The sequence below is a fragment of the Scophthalmus maximus genome, chromosome 10 (genome assembly GCF_022379125.1).
Source record: "Scophthalmus maximus strain ysfricsl-2021 chromosome 10, ASM2237912v1, whole genome shotgun sequence".
Classification (NCBI taxonomy): domain Eukaryota; kingdom Metazoa; phylum Chordata; class Actinopteri; order Pleuronectiformes; family Scophthalmidae; genus Scophthalmus; species Scophthalmus maximus.
The window spans coordinates 18,008,225-18,032,039 of record NC_061524.1 but is presented as its reverse complement, the minus strand read 5'-3'; the positions used below and the strand labels follow the sequence as shown (position 1 = coordinate 18,032,039).

The 23,815-nt window shown below is 41.8% G+C and overlaps 1 protein-coding gene across 4 annotated transcripts; it reads left to right on the top strand.

Moving 5' to 3' along the window:
• The first annotated feature begins 3,658 nt into the window (after positions 1–3,658).
• mgmt (O-6-methylguanine-DNA methyltransferase) lies at positions 3,659–23,604 on the top strand. Of its 4 annotated transcripts, none has more exons than XM_035606446.2 (5): positions 3,659–3,783; positions 6,248–6,393; positions 15,243–15,403; positions 19,856–19,995; positions 22,810–23,604. In XM_035606446.2, exons 2-5 carry the CDS (start codon positions 6,257–6,259, stop codon positions 22,924–22,926), a joined length of 555 nt encoding a protein of 184 aa, XP_035462339.2. In that variant the 5' UTR covers positions 3,659–3,783; positions 6,248–6,256; the 3' UTR covers positions 22,927–23,604. The 4 variants fall into 4 exon arrangements, with proteins under 4 accessions (XP_035462339.2, XP_035462338.2, XP_035462341.2 ...); XM_035606445.2 differs by having other exon boundaries at positions 3,667–3,783; positions 6,245–6,393; XM_035606448.2 differs by lacking the exon at positions 3,659–3,783 and adding an exon at positions 3,795–4,292.
• The last annotated feature ends 211 nt before the right edge of the window (positions 23,605–23,815 follow it).

Here is a 23,815-nt window from a genome sequence, read left to right as displayed (position 1 = left end):
TATGAATAGCAAAGCACAAAAGACGCGCACAATATGTGGACGTCAGTGTTATTAGTGGTTTGTCTCACTGACAGGATCACATGGCTCGAAAATTATTTCATCATGTTCAAGTCCAATTGTGGGACTAAGGTGTTATCTTCTATTTTTGTCTCTCTCGGCCGTATATTTCTGAGGCCAGGAACAATGTAGTCTGACAGACATATTCTTTATGAGGGGCTCGTGGTCTCTCTAATTTGACACAGTTGTCAGAGATAAAGCTCCTTAGAGAGTGTGGCCATGCTCTGGGTAAGAATGGGGATTAAATTAACACCCCCACCTTCACATCCTGTGACCCCAATACTGGAGCATAAAACATACATGGTGATTCACTTCAACACCCCTCGTCTCCCTTCCAACTTCATCACCGAATGTTTTAGAATTTTATGTCTAGATAAAAAAATAAGAATAATGCACTGATATGTTGCTTATAGCTGAAACAAAGATTGTGGATTGAATAAAACATTTTTTTTAAATAATAATGTTTACAATTTTAATACAATCTCATTACTATATGAATAAACAACGATGTTTATCAACAAGCATCTTTACTGTAAATGTGTCTAGTGAGAGTGAAATGACACCTGAAACAGCTTGCACAGTGTAACAATACACTCCCTCTCCTTGGTAGTTTCCTATCAAATGACCCGAGCACACAAAATCAAATCAACGCTGGCATGGATCATATCAAATTCTAATGAAAACATAATGTGCTCTTAAAATGTGTGTTGGCCCGGCAGCCAGTCATCCAGAGAGTCTCCCCCAGATGACGTGATGAATAGGGAACACCGATCGAATATGCATCAAAGTCGAGCTCATGATTTATGTAATAGCAGTCACTTGGACACTGATTAGCTGCTCTGTCAAGCGTGTAATACGAGAGGCACAACCCCTGGTTTATCAGTCATTTATCTGAAGTGCGTCCTGATATTATCACTGGATCCTAATGTCATCATTATGCCGCACAGCATGTGCGGGCCAGTGTGTCATGGTGCTGGCGACACTGCCTGTCAGGAGTTCAAGCCTCTTCATTTGCAAAGTGCTCAGACATTCATAGCACAATGTCAACAGTAAAATAGAGAAGGCACATCATATCAGAGATGGAGGGACAGAGGCACAGAGGTGCACTAAATAAGTGGGCACCAGAGGGTACAGGGAAATTTTGTCACGTCTTTGTGGTTGCGGCATATGATGATCAGGCTAATTCTTTTGAGAGGAGTGAAATAACAAAGTGTCAAAGTAAAAAAGAACTAAATAACAGGTTGCCTTTTTCATGCCTCCTCCATGGTTTGATTTGGAGGAACAGACATAACATCTACTGTACACTTGGTATACACAATGAGAACACCCAGACCTCCTCGATGTGAGGCCCACAGAGCCATTTCTACTGATTAAAATGCACACTCACACACACCACTGTGCGAGAGGATGGTGGTTGTTCAAGTCTGTCAGGACTTTCCTGCTCTCCTGGAGAATATCTGATATCATAAATGACTTCAACTCCTCCCACGCCAACGTGAGAGTGAGATTGCGAACACAGGAAAAGAGAGCAAGACACAGACAGGCAGTGTATGACTGAGCTATGACAATCACACATCACCGGATGGACAAAACTGCTAATAAACAATTTCTGTCATTACGACAAAAAAAGGTTGGGGTTGTTATTCTCACAAACATCTGGCGCTGTACACTAAAAGGAAGCCGTGCAACGTATAATTCTATCAACACCTCACACAAACAGAAAATTATGAGGGAAACTGAACAGGAAAAAGAGCTCTTTGAGTCTCAAACAAAAGATATCAGCCCGGCTGCCAACACAGACAGGGCACCACACCTTGGCAATGATGCCGCTCACAATCAAAGGAACAGTCGTCATCAGTGGAGCCGTGTTTTTAAAGGATATCTTAAAAAGATTGAAAATATGTGTCATTATGGAAAACAATGAGTCTGGAACCGTCAGTATACGAAGCTGTTATGTCATTCACACGCACTACAGACTGTTTATTTTTCAACACAGCATGGCCAAACTATTTCCTGTTTTTAAAGATAAATTATTTGCTATCATCAGAATAAATATATATGACTGTACAAACAAAATGTAAAATGTGCAAAACAGCCTTGATGTGGCAGCACTAATTAAAATTAATATTCACTAGAAATGCCATTACAAAAAGGCAAATGCTGTCTTTGAATACATTTTTAAATTGCACATTTGAGACTGTTTATTTCTGTTTATATATCTATATTTTTTTGTAAATGTAATAAAGCAAACACAAAAACATCCAATGTGACTGCCACATATGATAATTGTCTGGCCACTGAATGCAGCATTAAAATGATTTCAAACAGTATGGCTCAGAAGATCCAGCAGAGGGGGCTGCTTACTGCAATCATATGCTGATTAATTGAGCTTGATTCTCCCCATGCTGCGAACATAAGTTGTCCCACACTGTAGGCTACATGTTGGTATGTGGGTAAAGGTTACAAGGCTTTATGGAAGTCACCTTTTACCACAGGTAGCCCTTCACATCATTTTTGATGAATATTAAGAAAACAGTGATTTTCTGATTATCCCTCATCAAGCCTATATCAAACTAGGTTATGTTCATTTTTATTAATTGTGCATGTTGCTCTCTAATTAGCTAATGAGAGACAAAACGCAGGTTTACAGCAGAAAATGCAAATGACTCTTAGAAAATAGCACAAAAAAAGTAAATGGCAAGGCTGAGAATCATTCTTCATTGAAATGTCAGAGATAAATGGCTCAAATGTCACATCAATTAAAACGGGGGACAGTTAGTAGTTCATTAAAGAGAGAGCCATATTGCACCGTCGGGTACCGTTGCCAACCCTTACTATCTGGGGCAGACTGGCAGCGGGTCCAGATGGCACGGAAATCCTCACAGATTTCAAAATGGTCTCTGCAGGGGTGGCGTTTTCTCCCCCGCTCCCACCCTCACCGCTGAGATGGGGTGTGGGCCTGTGGCCCACACCGGCCTACACATTCCAAACGGAGGCATGCAGAGAGCTGAAGGCAGCACAGAAATAAAAAATAAAGCAGCAGAGGACAACAGATACTTTTAAACAATACAAATGAGGCCACACACTTGGTCATAATGACTGAAAAATGTATTTCAACTAAATCTGTGACAGCTCCAGGCAAAACGAGGCAACTCCCTCGCCTTTAAACTACATCAAACTCTAATGAATGGATTGTGCACTGACTCATGTGCTGGTTATAATAACATGCAGACTGTTGTAGCTGGTAATACATAGGTATTTTTTATCCACAAACATTAGGCCTGGGACCCTACAATCCTCTCTGAGATGCTGTCTCTGGAGATGCAGAATCTTACCCATAAGAAAGACATCAGATAATCTAAAATTGATGCTCAAAATTTAGCATAGTCATATTTCTTTTTCTGCTGTAAGAAAATATCAAATAGTCTAAATAGACTAAATCACTACGATCACTAGTCTTTGGTGTACTGAAGACCCCCTGAAGGACCCCAAATCCCAACTTGAGACCTATTAGACAAGCCTTCAGCGTCTGTCCCTGGCAGGGGGAGGAGCGGGGACTTTACACTGACCAATTAAGGAGCACGAGCAGACTTCTCCCTCCTGCGATTGGCCGGTTCCACCACGCTCGTATGTAGAAACAGGAAGAGACTTTCTGACACATTTGTTTTGGAGAAAGAAGGAAAACGGACGTCGCATAGTCGCCGTACGGATGCGAAAGCCTCTATTGTAAGCTACAGGGCTAATTCACGTTGATAAAGTGTGTCTTAGAAACGCTTGACACAAGCTGCTGTTCAGAGACTATCCGTATAATCGTAAATTACCGAGGGGTATCTTTTGGGGAAGTTACGGTGGGCCTTCAGACACGAGCCCCTGCTTATTTTTTCTCGTATTTTTAATGGCACGCGCTGCAGTAAACTTCATTTGAATTTATTTCCACGTGCTTGCACGCCGCAAGAATATCGACAACGTTCGTCTGCGTTTCGGCAAAAACGTGCTCCTTTCTCAAAAAGCGCACACCACGAACACGTGTTGCGTCCGTGACACCTGCGCAGTCGACATTGCGCTTTCTACTCGATTAATCACGCAGGTTTGACCAGGAGCTAGTCTAATGAGAAACGAGTCAGATGATTGACGAGCGCGAGGACGCTGCCAGTGATTTCCAACAACACAAGCTGCTTGTTGTTTGTTGTTCCTCACCGTGAAGAGCCGGGTAACCCCGCCCCCCAACTAGTCAGGTAGTCACTTAGACTAGACCACTGCACCGAAAACACACCACAAAAACAAACATGATCGCATTATTTTTAATCAGTGTGGAGACTATTAGCCAAGGCCATTATTGCCAAAGTCCATTATTCCATCTATGAGTCTATTACCGGCTTGCTAAATGGTAGGCAGTGTGTTCAGCGCTTATCCAAAGTGCACTGTACCATTGTTTGGCTCAGAAATTTCTCGCCTTTATTGTCAGTTCAGGCAAACCCCTGATGAATACAGTGAGAGAGCTGCAAGAGTAGAAACAAGAAAGTTGAAGGAGACGCATTTGTGATCGCATACCATGACAGGTGGTGGTGGTGGTGTGGTGTGTGTGTGTGTGTGTGTGGTGTGTGAAGAGGTGGGGGGAGCAACTGGAAGTCTAAATGAAACACTGCATATGCATCTTTACCTTTTTATCACATAACCTTTTGTTTAATCTTAACACAAATATACCCATTCTTAAATCAAAATAATATAAGCCACATTGGGAAGGGTGCAGTTAAATTTAGTTCAGTTACGCTTATGTATGGTTTGTTTTAGGCTTTCAAAAATACTGGTTATTTAATTATTGATTGTCATACACACACACACACACACACGCACATCTTTAAATTACCTTAAAAAAATGTATTTGTTGGCTATTCATTTCTGGCTGACTAACATTCCCCCGCCCAAAAAAAACCCTTTTACTTTACTCACGAGATGAATGACAGCAAATCCTCTCAGAAGTGACGCTGGAACTGAGGCATGTTTAGTATTTTCCCTAGAATAAAGAAGTAAAATGATTCATTGATCGGAGTAGTTGCCAATTGCAATTCACTGATTGTTTAATGAGTGTTAAAAGTACCAAGCGCTGCCAGTTTCTTAAGTGTCTCTAATGTTGATAACTATAGGACCTACTGATGGAAAAATAAATAAAAAATATATTTCAGATATAGTAGATATTCACCACCAAAAAGTGCCTGGTCTTTCAACATTGTGCACAACTGTGCATTTGGAGTCTGGGAAACTTAGTTGAATATTTTTTGATATTTTCTGATATTACAATTTTCTGATATTAAATATAGCCTATAGTAGGATTAAATAATTAATCAAGAAAACAGCGTGCACATTAGCTAGCAATGGAAATAATGGTTAAATGTGGAGCTGCATATGTCTCAATTAATATACAAACTGTTAAAAATTCATGATTGTGGATTCCAAGCACTATTTATAAAAAAAAAAGAGAGAGGGAAAAAAAAAAGATATTGTATTTGTACCCTTTGGACACTTTTCAGATCAAGGTTCCAGGAAGGAAAGGTTTCCTTGGTTGAAACTCTTGCAATCAATGTGACCTTTATTTATTATAACCCCCATCTCTCAAAAACTCACATATAACATAGTCAATCATCTCTCCTTCCCTCAAAGTAAAAATAAAAAAGGAACTGCTGTCTGGTTATTGCCAGTATCCATCTCAGTCGTCAGAAAAGCTGCACGTTTTTGCTGTTGTTAAGGGCTGGAAACCAGAATCCCATCGGAGTTGCACCCTAAGGAACAAATTTAATGCTAGAAAAACATCCCGGCCATCAACCAAAAATGACGGATTGAAAATAATGTCGAGCTATCTTGGGAATCCCCCACCAGACAAGGGAACAGACTGCATTGTTTTTCTCATTTATGTGATATATAGAACAGAAAGAGGGGAAAAAATGGGCGATTTATTGGTTAGATAGGCGTATTCTTTCCCATGCACAAAAGAAATATCGGATAGTAATGTAGGGATCAAGTCACATCATGACATTGTTTGGAGGCTAGGTGTTCAAATATGTAAGTCATCATCCTGTTGGTGGCCCGCTAGGTTTTCAATAGATCATTCAATGCAAATATGTGTGTGAGAAATTGTGAAAGTTGCCACATGAATATGTCAATGAACACCGTGTAATTTGTGCTTCCTTAGCAGGGCAGCGAGATGAAGAAGCAGAGGGAGAGCCAGTGCACTCAGAAGACCATCTCATTGCTGAGCCCCCTGGGGACGATCCAAGTCAGTGGATGTGAGAATGGTGTGCACACCATCCAGATCCTAATGGATGTCGCACCTGCTGAAAGGTACTGTACAACAGCCGGGCTGGTGACGTGATAAACAAAGGTGTGAAATTTACAGGCAGACAGAATCCACTCCTGTGATGGAGTGCCACCATTCCTCATTGGAAGCAGGGCATTTTTGTAGATCCCCCAAGAAATATCCGGGAGAAAGTTGGGCAAATATGAGCAGGCACTAGAAATATGAGGGGCACTGGAATACAGTTGGGCTGGAAATTAGATTTCTGATGGCATGTGGTTGTGATTCTTGCCGCAGTATATTTGAAATTTCAGAAAAAAATAACCTGTTTATTACCCACAAGGGAGTTGATTAGAGTTGATGTCTATGGGGTCAGCAGAGGCCACGGGGAGCATGGACTGTTCCCTCCTGTTTATTTATGTTTCCTCCAAGTTGAATGCAGTAGTCCTGAGTGTCAACCGACACTCAGAAATGTTATATGTGATTGCATTTCATGCCCTACTCATCCCTCAAAATTGTCAGAATACTGACAGTCTTACTAGGGCGACTGGAACTGATTAAACCCAGCATTAATAAGTACTTATTCCTTATTTTTACAGGTCCACATCCTACATCTCAGATTAGTTTTGATTAGATTGAAATTAAATATCCATGTATCGCAGATTTGCATTTGATAACCTTGAATGGTTTGGGAAATTAAACCATTTTCCAATGGCCCCGCATAGGAAGTTGTCCTTTTGAAAATGTATGTTCCAATTCTAATTTATGGAAACCCATTAATGACCTTGTATATTATACTTCAACATGTGTTTTCTTCCTCGGCTGTCTGCTATTTCCTAAAATTCATCAAGCAGTAAAAACATTCCACTTGTTGTTAATGAGTTGAAGTTGGAAAATTAATAATATGGAATTTTGATTATGGAAGATGTCCTGTAACCATGCGCAAGCACCTTTTCCCGTCTCCTTGTGAACGGGGTTTAATTTGTGTGTTCAGGTTCAGTAGGAATATGCAAATGAATTTAATGATTCGCATCACTAGATCATTTCTCAGTTTAATATCATTTGCTATGTCGGTCATAAATGAAGCCTCGATCACACCGCGGCCCGCATGTTCTCAATGGTGTGAGCAAGAAAATGACTGAAGCAGACATTTAGAATTTTTATCACAACCAGTTGCATAAAATGACATTGTCGTAGGACAGGGGAACCAGAGCCACCTCAGATATATGGAGGAATGCAGTGTAAACAGGCATTAAGGGAGGCGAGATAAAGTGACAAAATATAGGCTTATCTTTGCTACTGGCTTTACATGTAGATCTCACAAAAGCCTGCAGTAGCAGTAATAGTTCAGATCAGCCTTTTCCATTGATTTATTTATGACATACTAAACAAGGCTCTTTTCAGCCTCGGATGTGGTGTGGTCCCGGCTTAGGAAGTCAGTGTGATAAATGATCTCTAAGAGCACATATTTTGGATAAGGGAGACAGATAGAGCATCCATGCATAACGTAACCGGAGACCTACAGTAAGACATTTGTGACCGAGTCAAAGTTTTGAAGGCTTAAATGGCCCGTGTTTGTTTTTCAGAATTCAACTATTGGTCGGTGTTGAACAGCCAAAGCAGCAACAAAAGCTTTTGAGGCATTGATAGATAGTTATTGATAAATGCCATTATGGCTACATAAATGCCCTTGAAGTATTGCTTACGCACCATGACCGTCAGCTCTTTCTAATAGAAACGTCTCAAGCCCCTTTTGCTTCCTAACTGATCTTAGGAACATTTCCTGGAATCAACCTCCTCTGCCAGTCTAACGACAGCCCTGAAGGCACCATCAGATGAACAAATTCATTACATCTCAACAACCCCTGTTGGGGCCCGACGAACCAGTCTCCCTGTTAACCGGCTTTCCCCCTCTTTAGTTTTTAGCATGGCCTCAGCGTTCACAGAAAAATGATACGCATTTTGTTTACAGGAGATTACTATTATCTGAAATATGATGCGTCTTGCCTCTTTTATACAGAGCACAGACACATAATACAGAGGAAATCACAGAGCACTTTTTTATTAGGGTGAAAAATGAAAAAAAAGAGGCTGGACTCCTGCCCCAAGACATTTTGTGAGCATATTATTTTACAATGCTTTGATCAATTTGTCTGTCAAGCTGGCTGAGATGTGGGGGAGCAGGAAAAAAGCAATTTAGCTTGTGAGGTCCTCAATAGAAATGTACTACAGGAGCCTGTGTATGACATGTTGCATTAGAAACTGAGTAGCCTTTATTGCCTGATAATGTTGCGAGGCGATGCTGATATCAATCACCCTTTAACAGCCAGTGTGATGTGTTTTTATGAAAAAGAAAAAAAACATGCATGAAGCATTTCTTGGAAAATAATTGATTTAATTCTGAGCAGAGGGATTTCTACTTTAAAAAACATAAAAATGTTGTTGGGAAAAAAAATCTGGCACAAAATGTGCTAGAAGCCAAAATTGTTAAGAACAGACTCTTTGCATATGCTCCTATAGAAAATTGTAATTAATTTTACACGGATAAGAATTCTGTCTCATTTGCATATAAATATAAACAATATATTTGTGCATCTGAATTCCCTGCACAGTTGGGCCACGTGATCTGCCTAAAATCCTAAGTGGCTGAAACCAGAAATTATCATTATATTTCCCAGGCCGTAAATCCTCCTTTTTTTCTCCGACACAAAGCCTTATAAATCTGTGTCGGATTTTTCACACTGCACATTGTTTTTAGTTAATGATTTTCATCTGTTTGTTGTTGCTGTGATAGCGGGGAAATGTACCATATGCTCCGGCAAAAGACAAATGATTAGCAAATGAAATTCTGGACAGCTGTCTGACTGAAAGTGTTTGGTTGATAGCATTCTGCTACCATAATTAGCTTAAGCTTTGGGTTAATTAACTTTCTACCTGGATATGCATAATAATAGCATTCTGCAGAAAGCCAGGGAGCCTCCAGTATATCAGCAGCAAAGGCTTGGTCGTTTTATTTTGTATTTTAGCGGCATATTTCAATTTCAAGAGGCGATTTAGCTCGGGAGCATCGTCAAATATTGTAGATTTGACTCCTCAAGCCAGATAATTCTGAAACAATAGGGGTGTATTATGTGGCAGAAATGCCATTTCTGAATGTAATTAAAGCGGATGAAAGCAATCACCAATTTTTAAACGCTTTTGTCTAGCGCGAGGCCTACTTGTAAAAAAATACTCATCAAGAGGAGAAAGGAGGCAGGAGAACCCCCCAAGTCCTTATATAAGAGGCCTTTGAGACTGAAGTGAAGTACAACAGTAATTAGTCTTTTGTATGAATTTGCCGGCCATGGTCATGATTAGTTAAGCATATGAGAGGACTGCAGGACTGCATTGCTCTTAAGGAGGAGGGTGTTAAAGTCTATTTATCACCAGTTATCCTCACAGCTTTCCATTATCACTGACAACACTGGATGGGGCCTGAGAACAGCCTAATTGTTCTGAGGTGGAGTGTTTTTGTGTCGAACCTGTCACCCACAGTCACACTAGCATTCATAAGCAGCCAGACATTTTCCATATATCCAAGCCCTAATACCCAAGCTGTCACAACAGCTTTTACACACTACTACCAGCGCTAGTGTGAAATATCGGAGGTGATGCATTTATCGTTTTTCTCACACTTGTGTTGTGAATCAATGTCCTGGTTCACACTGAATACCGGTATGGTAAACGTGCTCCCTGTTTGGGGCCTGTTTACATGATGTGCTCACACACCAGGAAACATGGCAACAACTTATTATTTTTTCCTCCACTTTAATATCCCCCTCTCTTCCTCTCTGTTTCGCTACCTTTCTCTCTCTCTCTCTCCCTCTCTCCCCGGGTGTGTTATATTTATTCCTTACATGTAATTTTTATCCATTAAATTATTATTTTTCTAAATACATAGACACAACTGTGTGCTAAAGAAACTGCTTACATTTGTAACTGAAATGCTTTGTCATGCAAACAGTGATCTGCTGAGATATTGAATGAAATCATCAATAAAGCAGGGGGGGGGGCGTTTGACGTAGTCCCTTTAGAAATGTGCATGAATAATTCATTCTGTAATGATATTCAGATGATTTTTGTTCTATTTTTTACCGCGGCCTTAGAATATTGTTTTGCATGTTGTGAAGTGTAGTACTCAGCTGCGTATTCATTAAGGTGCTGCTCCCACTGGCCCTTGGACCCATCTGTGCTCTATGTTTATGCCTCCGTCTCGCGGGACTGTCCCAATCAGCCTGCATGTGCCATTTCCTGTGTAAACCAACACCTGTGTAACACACTACCTGTAAACCGCCCATGTAGACGAGACACTGACATTCACTCAGATGAAAATCTGCGAATGTTGTGGTTTTCCGAAGCAGACCCTCCGGGGTTCGGACAGGAGCCGAGTAAGAGTTAAGCTCTCACTGTAGGGAGCAGCCGAGGCAGCTCCTGCAGTTTTTTGTTGTTGTTGTTGTTGTTGTCGTGTTTTTTTCTTCGTCTCCCTGCTGTCGACCGGGAAGTTTTTCAAGCAAGAGGGTTGAGCTAGTTTGTTTTAGAACTTGATTGGATTCTATATCTGCAACATGCAGAAGTGTACAGTGTGTGACACACTAACGCAATATGCAGAGAGATGATTCGGCTCTGACATCTTGGAGGGAAGTACGAGTCAATTATGCCCAAGTGTTGTTCTTGCTTATCTTCCTGCGGCACCAAACAAGGATTTAGTCAAGGATTTAGGGGTGAGGGGGCGGCGGTGGGGATCATGGTAAGCGGTTCACAACAAAACACTCAAAACTCCTGGGAGCGGGCACTGATTTAAAAATAAATTACAGAAGACGAAGCGCTAACACTCAAGGGCCCTCAGCAGTGCTGGCATACACAGGTGAAGATTAGCCTCCTCGCTAATCAGAGGAACAAGGCAGTAATTTGCTCTGAACACAGACAGTAATTAGGACTTGGTGACACTAGATTCCCATAATGCCTTTGTGCTTGACGTGGTCAAATTTTGACAGAGGCTATCCATGCAGGGTCACTGTCCCCCCCAGTCTCTCGGTCCTCTTCAGTTGAGGCTCTAAAAGGTCCCAGCAGTTACAGGGGATCCCTAATGTACTTTGTGCCTCCCTCACTGGCTCCTTACCATTCGGGTAATTGGAATCTCTTACTGTGGCACTTGAGAATAGAGGCTAAAAACGCTATTTGGAACTGCTCAGTAGTCTGTTGTAGATAAACATTGCCGCGTCGAGGTGTGGATACACTACATAATGGAGTAAGAGTTAAGGCTGTGGTAATACATGCCTTCACTGACTGCTGTGGCTAGCCAGTTGGGAGAAGACCTAATTGTTGTGTGCTTTGTTGCCCGCTCTGCAGTGTTCCACCACCACCTTTATGTATCGGAGTGAGAGGGCTGCGGCCTCTTTGGTGGACACTCGCTAATAAGAGTTGTTGGATATCTGGAGAGCAGTTTACACGGCCCAGTTGTTTTCATTTCAAAACTGCGGGGCGCCAAATGTGGCGCCCCGCAACAAAATAAGAAGCATTCCTCACAGCTTACCACTCCAAAAGCTCTCTACTTTAGTGCTGCAGTAGCAAGATAGGCATCTGAATGATCCTCAAACGGTTGAACAAGTTGCATTGAGCAAGTGGCTTACAATTGTATCACAGCCTTTGGCTCAGAGACCATCAGGATCTTGACATTCATAGAGACATGCTGTATTTTTTTTCCATTTTTAGACAGTCATTTTAGGCTTTTTTCATGCTCTCTTGAGTCTTTGACGTCTGAGAGTTAAGTATCCGGAGCTATAAGGCTGAGGAAAATATTGGACTGCTCTTGGCCTTTTCTATTTCATCCTCTGACCCGCCATGTTACCCATGATCGGTGAAGGAGAACTCTGGCAGGCTGTGTCAAAAGTGACAGCCGATCGAGTCGGGATGAGCGCCATCACGCTTCACAGGATGGAGGCATGAGTTCTGAGTTTTTCCCCTTTTTGTGCAATACACCATTACACCCTTCGCCAGATTCCTTTCAATTAGATCCTGTGGTTAACCTGTTTCATTCTTAGGTCTGCAGCTGATAGAAAAAAAGTCTGACTGAAGTCTTGTGCAACTCGAGAAAAAGGATATGCTAAAGAAAATAGACAAATTTAATTTCAGCTCTTCTTTTATTTCCCCCTTTGTCTCCTTTGATTGTTTCTTCCAGGTTGAATGAAATAACCTCCAACATTATATAAATGCTCAATTCATTCTTTATATTAGAGTTGGAAAATAAGTAGGACTCCAAATGACTCCCACTTTACGCTGCAATGATTTATGGTAATTGGAAATTGATTGTGACAGGGGCACAATATTAGAAATTTTCTCAAATCACAATCTTCTATCAAGGGAAATATTCTTTTTAGTGCAGCAGGTCCTGGCTAGTTTGGAATTAGTTTCCTATTTCCTTACTTGTGATGAAACGTGATGAACGTCTGAAGGACATAAGAAGAAAAAAAAAGGGATTTTACCTCTTCAAAGAATAATAGATTAAAAAAATAATCTTAAAACAAATTTGAATTGTTTATTCAAACTTAAAACTACTTGTTAAACATAGTTATTAAAATCCTGTTTATAGTCACTGCTAATTATAATTCTTAGGTTTTATACAGGGGGTGGCAGTTACTTTAAGACAATATAAAGTTCGCTGCTCCTTTGAGAGTTTCTTTGTAATTAGCTCCACATTTATTACACATCTCTAATCTCTCATTTGAAGGGCATAGTTTCTAATGTGCCAGTCTGGACTCTGTAAATATCATGTGATGCTGCTTGATTTGTGATTCACTGAAGCCTGAAGTGACTGGAAATGTTGCCAGCACAGGAGCTACATCTCCACCGCCCGCGTGCTCTTTAAAAACAATCCCCCATCGCACCCAGAGGTGACAGACTTCAGCTCGACTGATGTTGTTCCACTCTTATTTATTTATTTTGGTGTTGTTTACTGGCCATAACATGTCCTGCATTGCATTAACTTTTACTACTGTCAATGTTGTATCACTCAAAACACCTTTAAAGCAGGCGCATCCATATCGGTGGGCTGAGGGGAGAGGAAAATTAGCCATGGTGACAAGTCTGAAGTGTGAGCTGGAGGTCAAAGGTGCCAAGCCTTAAGCAAAGGTGCTCTAGCCTTTGTCCGGTAGATTGTAAGGGCCTGCGGGTCCAACAGGAACATTTCCACACACAATATCCCCGAGCTGTCAGTGTGCAGCGGCTGGAACATCCTCTCAGAGAGAAAGAGGGGTTGTGTGTGTGTGTGTGTGTGTGTGTGTGTGTGTGTGTGTGTGTGCGTGTGCGTGTGTGTGTGGGGGGGGGGTGTAGAGAGGGAACAGTGGCCTGAAGATCCTTGCTGAGAGAAATGGAGGTGGGGGGATGGTGGGTGTGTGTCTGGGGGGGTGGTGGGTAGCCAAAAGAGCTGGAGTGGGAGGACAGAGAAATAGAGAGGGGGGAAATGAGGAGGGAGAGCGGGGGGAGGAAGGGGAGGGGAGGGATGGAAAGGAGAGACAATGACAAGTAGGGGCTGGCTGGGCACTCACCCATGCCGACAGAGATTGCCATGAGCCATGGCCATTGTTTGAGCGGGTCTCAGCACAGGGCCTGCCAGTGGGTTTCCGAGTTTTCACCACTCAACTACAAACTGCTGTGTGGTTTATTTAGAAATGAGAGTATTTACACCTTTTTACTGTATTTACACCCACTGTTAAACGGCACCCGGGAGATTTCCATCGCGCCGCCACAAACTAGCAGGCGGAGCGGCTCTCTGAAAACTGACCCGCTCAGTCATAACACTCCAGTAAACCTCAACTTCACGTGTCCAATATAAAACGCAGCGCAAACTGTGACCTGCAGAAGTGTAAAAACACTTTAGGGCCGTGTTGTTACGGCAGGCGGGAGAGAGACGGTCTGTGTGTTTAACAAAGTAAATGTCTATTATTAATACCATACAGGATAAGCCAATTTTGAAAAAGGGGCACTTAAATGGTGATATTATTTATTTATAAGTCCTGTACACCAGTTAATGGAATTGGCGGCTTGCTTTAGATCCACAACACAGCTTGAGGTCCACTTTGCAGTAATGCACATGCTAAGAGAAGACCTTCCCAGTAGGGTCTTTAAGTGTCAAATATGGGTCAGTCTGCTTGCGTTGACCTGGGGGGTGGTCAGCAGCGGAGAGAAATTCAGCTGTTAAGTGATGCCAACTCAACCATCGGCAAATTCCTCCAAGCATCTACTCATGCTAAGATGCGCGTCCAAGTGCGGTGCTTTGCTGGCCAGCACCGCTCTGGCCAAAAAATCCATTTATTCTTGTCATGAACTATAAACTAGACTCAAGCAGAGTTGAAACTGTTGTTAACACTATGCCTCTTAACTTTTTCCGTAAAAACAGCTGCAAGACTTTTGAGAACTGTCTTCTATTTTCTCCCAGAATTTGGTTCTGCTTGTTTTAAGTTGTTTGAAAGAAAGTGTTTGCACAGTTCCTCATGACCCGACAATGTTTCCTTTCATATTTCAACATGCTGCACTTCCAAATATACATCTGCTGTAACAAATGTCGGGATTAATGTCTTTATATTTTCTTGAACTTCGTCCTATCGTTCGCAGCTCTGATATTTGACACCGCTGAGTGACAGGAGCAAACGGCAAAGAGTGTAACTTTGAGGTTAAACGTGTCTTGATTAACAACTTTTTGTTTCACTCTGCAAATTATGTCGTCTTGCATCTGTGTCACCCGTGGCGTGTTATTAGACTCTAATGACACATTTTAGCACTGTTCAACCAAGAGTTGGGTGTTATGATTGCTCATCTGATCCCCACCTCACCTCCCCATCCTGCTCTGTATCCCTCACAGGAGCAGCGAGGCCCCCCTGAGCTGTGTGGTCAACGACAGCCCGGCGGAAATGAGCCCCGAGTTGCGGCGCTGCGTTGAATGGCTCCAGGCGTACTTCAGCGAGCCGCAGACCACTGGGAGTCTCCCGCTCCCTGCCTTTCACCACCCCGCCCTGCAAGGAGGTCTGTCATGGATAAATATTTGCAGAGCCATGACTGGGATCAGGCTTTCACTCTTAATTGTCAGTTACATCACTTACACTCACTGGCTCACTGTGTTATAATGAAGTATTTTATGGCTGAGAGAGAGAGGGGGGGGGCAAGAGTGGAGGAAAAGCGAGCGAGTGGGTGAGCGAAGGAGAGAGAACAGAACACAGAGCTGTAACTTGGTTCAGTAATCTGTGGCAGCTCTTACCACGCGTGTTAGTCTTGGCAAGCTTTTCCATGATTCTTGGCACATTCTTTGAAACTGATCGAATTCCACTCTTGACATTTTCAGACGGGAAGCTTTTTTTTTTTTTTCTTCTTTTTTTTAATGAGAACATGTGAATGGTGGTAAAGTTTGAATGAGCTTATTGTTGCCTTGACCGGTCACCTCGGGCGAGTCAAATGAAAGCGCCCCCAAAAATGGACAATTAGTGTCCTTTCAACTGGTTCGCTGTGACTGAGGAGTGAATGATTGAGAGTGCTAAGGAAAGAAACCAGGAAGTAATTATCCTGAAGTTTTTTTTTTGTTTTGTTTCCGGAAACAAACAATACTTGTGGTCTGACAAGTCTACTTTTTGGAATCAAAAAACTCATCTCACTTGTGCCGTTTTCGAAACAATTACACGCAGTTTCTTTTGTCACGCTGAGACGTTCATTGCATTTTAACTTAAAGATTGTCAGGAGTGCTCATTTAGAGTCAGAAGCACACCTACACACAGAAGCAGAAAAAAAACCTTCTTTAATATATGCATTTAACAATTGTGCTTCTCTTCCCCTGCAATCAGGCCTTAGTTGCTCTCTAATTTCATGCAGATCTGCAGTGCTTGAGTGATGGCATTTTCAATGAGCAGGTACTCCATCGAGACCCTGTATACAGCTATGAGTCCCACGCTCCCGCGAAGGCAATGCAGAAATACATCAGGACCAATTACGATATCAACTTTCAGTGCGATTCCCTTCGCCACCAAGTGCTTGTGTACCAGCCCCGGGCTCTTTCAAATCGCATCTCATCTGAAGTCTTTGGGGTTTTAATTAAATTTCAGGATAGATGGAATTCTTCATTAGTACCTGATCTGAATAGGTGATTGTGCTGTGTTCCACCTCTCTCCCTCGCCTGTTGTTTTGGGGCTCAGTAAATACAGGGTTTAGGCTTCGATTGCTCTCAGTAGTCAGAAGCATAGGCCATGCCAGTATAAAAATGTTAAATGTGAGCATCAAGAGTATTTGTCTTTTGAGGGAGGAAAATAGAGGGTTTCTTTTTTTCTTCTTTTTTTTTCGCTCGTTGATTCACAAATATTAAGGATTAGGTTTTTTCTGTACAAATTCCTACTCGATCTAGGCACGCCGCCGCCGCTGCCGCATGCCTGGGAAAAAAAAAAATACAAGTTTAATCAGGTCATTACAATCTGTGACAACCAACTTTTGTTTGCTCAGTTATCTTGTGGGAGAACCCGAACGCGACAGCGCTCTCACAGCACTTGTCATGTTATATTGAGTTGTGACCTTCACTGGAAGTGTTGCCATGTTTATTTACACATTTCTGACAAAACAAGCCACTTTTCATATTAGCTGTCACAATATACCTGAGTAACAGAGGTGACATGAAAGGAGCCGCGAGTTGCAGTTTTCTATACTGTCTGACTGATGCGCGACATCACACGCGAGTTTGGTCGACAAGGGGTAGAGGAATGGCGAGTGTCATGCTCAGTGAACATGTGTATGTTTGTGTGTGCGTGCGTGCGTGCACTCGCGTTCACCCCCACTCCGAAAAAAACACAGACACCATCGTGAGTTCTTAAAACGATGCATATTCTTATCTCATTAATTATACATCCATATGTAACAGACGAGAGGATCTTAGTCTCGGTAAGCGGCACGGGGAATGTACAGGGAGGGGGCCGAGCAAAGGGGGGGAAGGGCACTCTTCAAAGCCCAAATGACTGTGTTCCTGCAGGAGCCTGAACCTCCCCCTGTGCACAGCACAGGGCGAGATGAGACACTCACCAGGACTCGCCCCTGTGATGTGGAGAGGAATTAGGGAAATGAACGTTTTCAGAATATCGAATAATCAGAGAATCATCAGCACCCCGTCAGCCTTCAAAAGTATGGATCCCTCAAGACTCAAGAGACACTTTGACTGGGAGTCAAAGTCTTCCCTCCCATTAGACACAAAGGATAATGAGGTAGCTGCATTTCCACTATTGTCTTTTTACTCTCACAACCATGTATGAGGTGACTGTCAGCTGGAAGTCATCTCTCCAAATCTATCATTAGCAGGGGCTGATGGAATTTAGATGACGGGGGGGGGGGCCTTCTTCCTTTCAAATTGCCCTCATATACAAAATTATGAGCAAATCAATCATACATGTCAATATTTTCATAATCACTAGAGCAGTTCGATTTTACTCTGGGTCAATCTGTCTCTGCCGTTGCAGTGGCCCTATCACCTGGACTCATGGTAGGTAATGATCTGTGACACAATTATGGGATGTCTGTGAACATGTAAGTGGTTCCCCTCAACTTTTATTTAAACATTTGACATCACTGCACCCTGATCTAAAGAGGGTCCTGACCCCAGACACACCATATTAGGCTCTTTATGAAGTATGGGGCTAGGGGACCGCTCTCCAAATCATTGCTGGTCACCTCGAGTGACCCGCATGAAGTCTCTGTCACTAACACTGATGAGGGCAAAGTTCTTTAACCTCTGTACCGGCAGATAAAAAGCGCAGACACTTGTTTTTTCTCCACAACTGTTGGAGATTTGAAACCTTCCAGGAGAAAGAGAAGCTCAGCTTTTGGAAAAGGTGTAAACGGCAGCGCAGCTTGTTGCTCGGCCTGCGTGTCAGAGAAGGTGCTCAGTGACACTGACTTTGGGTGTTTGTCAATAACGTTTGCATCAACCGGGATTTGTCACAGCCGCAGCCTGGGCAAGTCGTCGCATACACCCACTGGTGACAAAGCGATATCAATATGTACCACACACATCATGTGGCCAAATCCGAGCTTTATGAGGGAGAATAATGCATAAAGAGGAATTCCAGGGGTGTATCTTATCTCCTCATAACATTAAGTCTGTCTGCGTAAGAGCCCGTCATCTCGTTGACAGCGTGATTATTACCTGAAAAATTATTAAACAGTACCTACGGGCCTTGTTCAAGACAAAGAACTCACATGGGTGTGCATCAATCAAACGTATCCCCTTTAGGTTTTACACTTATTCCCCCCAGTTTAGGCAAATTGCCTTGTTCACGTGGCTTTGTGTAGCGGAGAGTGACTATAAGGTAGCGAGGGAGCCTGGGGAGCAAAGGATGTTCACTCTGTAGAAGAGAGACAGGGGTGTGACATGTTTTCACACAATGCCAATTTAGAGGGATTTCTCATAGATCACTTGTCATGTGCTCTCTTAGACCATATAAATGAGAGAGAATGGGAGATCACTAATTGAATTTTCATGACTGAGTACATGTATATACTAGAAGAGTTTTCACCCCCTCTTGATAACGAGACTATTGTTCCTCATCTTGCTCTCTGTGCAACGGGAAAAAAAGAATGTTGTTCACTTGCCACACTCAGTGCTCAGTGCATCACAGTGTCTCAAGGTTTTCGAGATGCTTCAAACATGTTCCCCCTTTTTTCTTTAGCAATTGCAGCTAGACAAACATGCCTCTCAGTCACTGCCTGGTAATCCAGAAGAAAAAAGATAATGCTACTGCTAAAGTGCTAATGAAATCAAAGCCGTTAATGTGGTCGGTTAAGCTGCGGATGATTTGAAGAATTCTGCCATTTAAGTGAAGATGATATAATGAATCTACTCTGAATAGAAAGCAATTAAAAGGACAAATTGGTCTGATTAACCTCAAAGTCATCCCGCTGCCACAAATGGTGTGCAACATTCAAATTATTATTATTAAAAATGTGGAGCAGATTTGCAGTCTTTTTGGCCTCTCTTAATCCCTTTAAATGAAGGAGCGAACTTTTTTAATTTTAGCTTTGACCTTTCAAAGCATAACCTAGATTTTTCTGCCAGAGAAATAATTTTCTCACATCAGCTTCTGTAGCATGCTAATACTAGTTCTAAGGTCAAATGGAGGGACTTCGGTGTATTTGCGTGTTTAATGAGTATTGTAAAGAAGAGAAAAGGGGGGAATCGTACAGAGCACCTTTGAGGAAGCAATGGACCTCAAACGCGTGGCGGGGCATTATGAAAAAATAATTAAGTGGCTCAAAATGTAGTGATCTTTCAAACTTTGGATTCAAAGTAAAAAACAAAAAACGCTGGTTTATTTTAGGAGAGTATAATCCACGTTGTGCTAAACTCTTGTCAATCAGCTGTCTCAGTTTGATAGATTAAATGAGGGGCACTCGCATTGTCTGTTCTCTCCTTCTGTCCCCCCCCCCCCCCCCGTCCACCGCTTTGTGGCAAAGATGCGTTCACCAGCCGCGTTCTGCACGTACTTCAGAAGGATGTGAAGTTTGGAGAGACAGTCTCATACAAGCGCCTCGCTGAGATTGTGGGAAACCCCAGAGCGGTGCGAGCAGTGGGAGGGGCCATGAGGAGGAACCCGGTGAGTGTACATGACATTGATTGACAGGCTTCTCTCCTCCATACTAGTCAGATGATTTGTTTTATAGGTTGATTTGATTTCAACATTTACTGCATCTTTTTATGTTGTGTTTGACTAAGAAGACAAATAGTCAAAAGTTAATTTATAATTTTATATGGGAAATAAAACAAGAAATGGATCCTGGAGACACCATGACTGACTCATTCACAGTATAACATATAGAGCTGCAACAATGAAAATGTATATGCAACTATTTCATATTAATTATTTGAAAAATGTTTTGCTTTTCTCTGTCTTATGTAGTAAACATAATATATTTTGGTTTTCGATCTGTCGGACATGAAAAAGAAGGGACATTTGAAATTGTCACCCTGAAAACTGTGATGGATATTTTTCACTATTTTCCGACGTTGTAGAGACTGAACAGTTAATTGAGTATGAAAATATTCATCAGTTGCGGCTCTAATTAAATATTCCTGTGATTCGGTTTTGAAATGTAATTTGGATCGTGTAAAACTACCACACATGAATTGCAGTTGATTTTTTTCATATAAAGTTTTGAAAAAGGTTAAATGGTTTATGAATTGACACATGAATAAACAAGTGCAGAAACTAAGTAATAAATAGTTAGGAAATCTATATTCTTTAAATGTATTTCATCAAATAAAAAAGTACATAAAGACTGATACTATATAGAAGTGAGGCAATAACTACCCCACTGGAATTTTCCCAATCTAATTTTTTTTTTTTAAGTTGACCGTGAAGCGTATGTATCATAAACTGTAGGTGTTCAAATACGTCCAATGACAAACAAACGCTCTCCAAGCAGAAGACAAACTCTACCTACAGCGCGATCGTAAGCCCGCACCTTTTGTTCCCCTTCTCTCAAGCCTTCACTGTAGATGTTCAGTGCAAATCTCCGACTCTTGTAGGAAACCTGGCCTGCATCATTTTGCCCGTGAATCCGCTGTGTACAAAATGGAGGGCTAGAGGGCAAGTGGTGTGTCTTCTTTTGATCAAACCCTTTGATCAAAGCCCGTTTAGCTCTGCCCATGTAGTGCTGTGGGCACCACCGGTGTGCTCTGTGAGGCAGAGAACACGTCTTGTACAAAAAATGCAGCCGGTGAGATGTTCTCCCTCATATGTGCTCTGAAATATCTTGTGTACAACCTCATCGCACTCCTGTGTTTTTCCCTCCGATTACATTTTATGTTTAAAGGAGGGAAGTAATTTATGATGACAGACAGCAAATTTATAACACAGAATAAATACAGACAGACCATAGAAATAGCATTTCTTTGTGTTTTTAACACTGTATGCTCTAGTTTCTCTACATTATGCATTACATTAGCCAATGGCATTGCTTCTGGATGGCTGTCGAATACTTCTCAGTCTGCTGTTTTACAGACATTTCTTTCCTTTCGTCAGGGAGGCTGGGAGCCTGAGCCCTCAGCTCCTGATACAGATCCAGAGTCAGATTGTCAGTGTCAATTACTTGTCAGAAGCGCTGCTCCACTCGGGCTTCAGCTGTGAAAAGCTCAGTGTGTTCAATCGATCCTCTCGTCTCTGTGGCACTTCTTCTTCACCAGGATTTGAGTATTGATAAGCCTGGTGTAGTGCTCTTTTCCCCCCAAGTGAAGAGGCAGATCCGAAGGCCTTGAGGGGAACCCTGCTCTCCCTCCAAACCCGGGGAACAGTATTGATCCGAATACTGGAGCAGTATTTCTCTGTCTGCAAGGTTAATCTGGGGCTCGGAAAGTTTTATTGCTGTTGATATGGGAGCAGGTTTAATGATGGATTTGAACTGAAACACACTGCATGCCCAACTTTTTCATATAAAAAGGCTGGAGGTGCTGCCATCAAGTCAGGATAACTCGGTTAAATTGGAGAGACACTGTCACACTGCAGTGGGAACAAAACGAGGGCAACGTTAAGAAAAATATAAAATAAGTAATTGCTGTGATTCTCTCCAACCAGTACCACTCTCCTTGTTCTGAACTCACAATGATCGAAGTGTTTCAGGCTTGCTTGTTTAATCTTTCTCCAGCCATTTAGTTTACAAAGAACTCGGGACCCCCCTGGCATTCGTCTGCAACAAGAGTAAACGCTCCACCGACTTCCTCTTTTTAATGATCACAGGGTTATCAGATCTTAATGTTGACACCCTCTCGATTGAATATTCATCCTGCTGGTGTTTTTGCCCATTAATTTTTGATTGCTTCTTTGCTTTACACTATTAAAGAGTAAAAAAACATTTATACGCAAAGACTGTGCCATCACCCTGAATGTGGATTTGTACAGGATCAAACCAGACACTTCTGGTGTGGCACTTTGTTTTCATGCAGTGCATAAACATAAAAAGCAACAACAAAAAAAATATTTTCTGCATGTTGGTTACTTTTAAGTCACGCCATTTATGTGGTAAATCAGGGATTCTTTCATACATATAGGTCTCCTACCAGCACCTCCAGCTGCTGTGTCGCTGTGACAATAAATGTCAAACAGCAAATAAGATAACAGTTGATTTTTTTTAAAAAAGCTCCAATCGGTATATCTGTTTTTATTCAAATATATTATTTTTGAACTGAGGCATCATAGTTTTCGTGGTAACAGATCATGGAATTATTATTCTTAAAATGTAAAATGTGTCTATTGAAAACAATGCCTTTACGTTGTAAAATGTGAAAACGTTCTCGCATAATATTTGCAAAAGTTGCACATGTTTATTTCCTTACAGTTGAATACTTCTCCCTGTCTGTGTGTGTGTGTGTGTGTGTGTGTGTGTGTGCGTGTGTGTGTGTGTGTGCGCGCCAGGTTCCTCTCCTCATTCCCTGCCACAGAGTCATTTCTAGCGATGGACAGAGTGGGCCGTACATGAGCGGCAAGGGCGACCATCTCAAACAATGGCTGCTCACCCATGAGAGGCAGTGACGGGATGGCTAAGGCATGACAGAGGCCAACTGTCCTTCATCTAATACACTCGCGCGCACACAGTATTTTCTTTTTTTGGAGAACACAACAGGGCCATAAAGTTTTGCGTGCTCGGCAGATACTATGGAACAACTGGCTCTACTTGTAAATATTCATTTTATACTCTTTAAAAAAAAAAAAAAAAATCTAAGAATAGAGATGCTGCATAGTTAATGTGATACAGAGTTGTTGCAGAATTAGAATGTACAAAAATAACTTAAACAGAGAACAGTAGGAATTACAAACATATGCTCCCGGGGGTCTCTGCTGCCGTTTGCCAGATAGTGCTGGAATGGTTTTTCTAAAGAATTATTATTCCCTTAAAAATATGTCTCTTGCATTGTTGTTGTTGTTGTTGTTTTTTTTTCTTTTTTTTCTCCTAAGCAGAATTAGTCTTTGTACCTCTCGTTGGTTTTTTAATTTCCTGCCAAGTGAATGCTTTGTTCAACATCCAGTGATAAAGGCTCTGAATTTTACTGCTATAAAGCTTTGTAGTGAAGCATTTGTTTTGTCTTCATTTAGATCTCATTGTTTTGCTCTCGCCTTACAATCCACCTAGAGAAGAGATGTCTTATGCATTATATACTGTGCTTATGCTACATTCGACATGTTTAAATAAATACATCTCCAAATGACAAATCTTGCCTTTTCATCACTTTAATTGTATTTAATTTAAAAATTGATTTCATGTAGCGTTCACTCAGTTTCGGCTCATAATTAATTATGCTGTATGTCTTCTCTCTGTCCCGCTGCAGCTCTGGATGTCAGAGCTCGCTCTTTTATTTCTGAGTGGTGTTTTCCATTAGAGGGCAGTACAGAACGGGAAACTGAAATCAACATTTCAACCTTG

Coding starts and splice junctions, on each gene's coding strand:
- mgmt (XM_035606446.2), top strand. CDS start 6,257: ATGAAGAAGCAGAGGGAGAGCCAGTGCACTCAGAAGACCATCTCATTG. Junction 15,404..19,855: donor CCACCCCGCCCTGCAAGGAG/GTCTGTCATGGA, acceptor TTTGTGGCAAAG/ATGCGTTCACCAGCCGCGTT. Junction 19,996..22,809: donor GGGCCATGAGGAGGAACCCG/GTGAGTGTACAT, acceptor TGTGCGCGCCAG/GTTCCTCTCCTCATTCCCTG.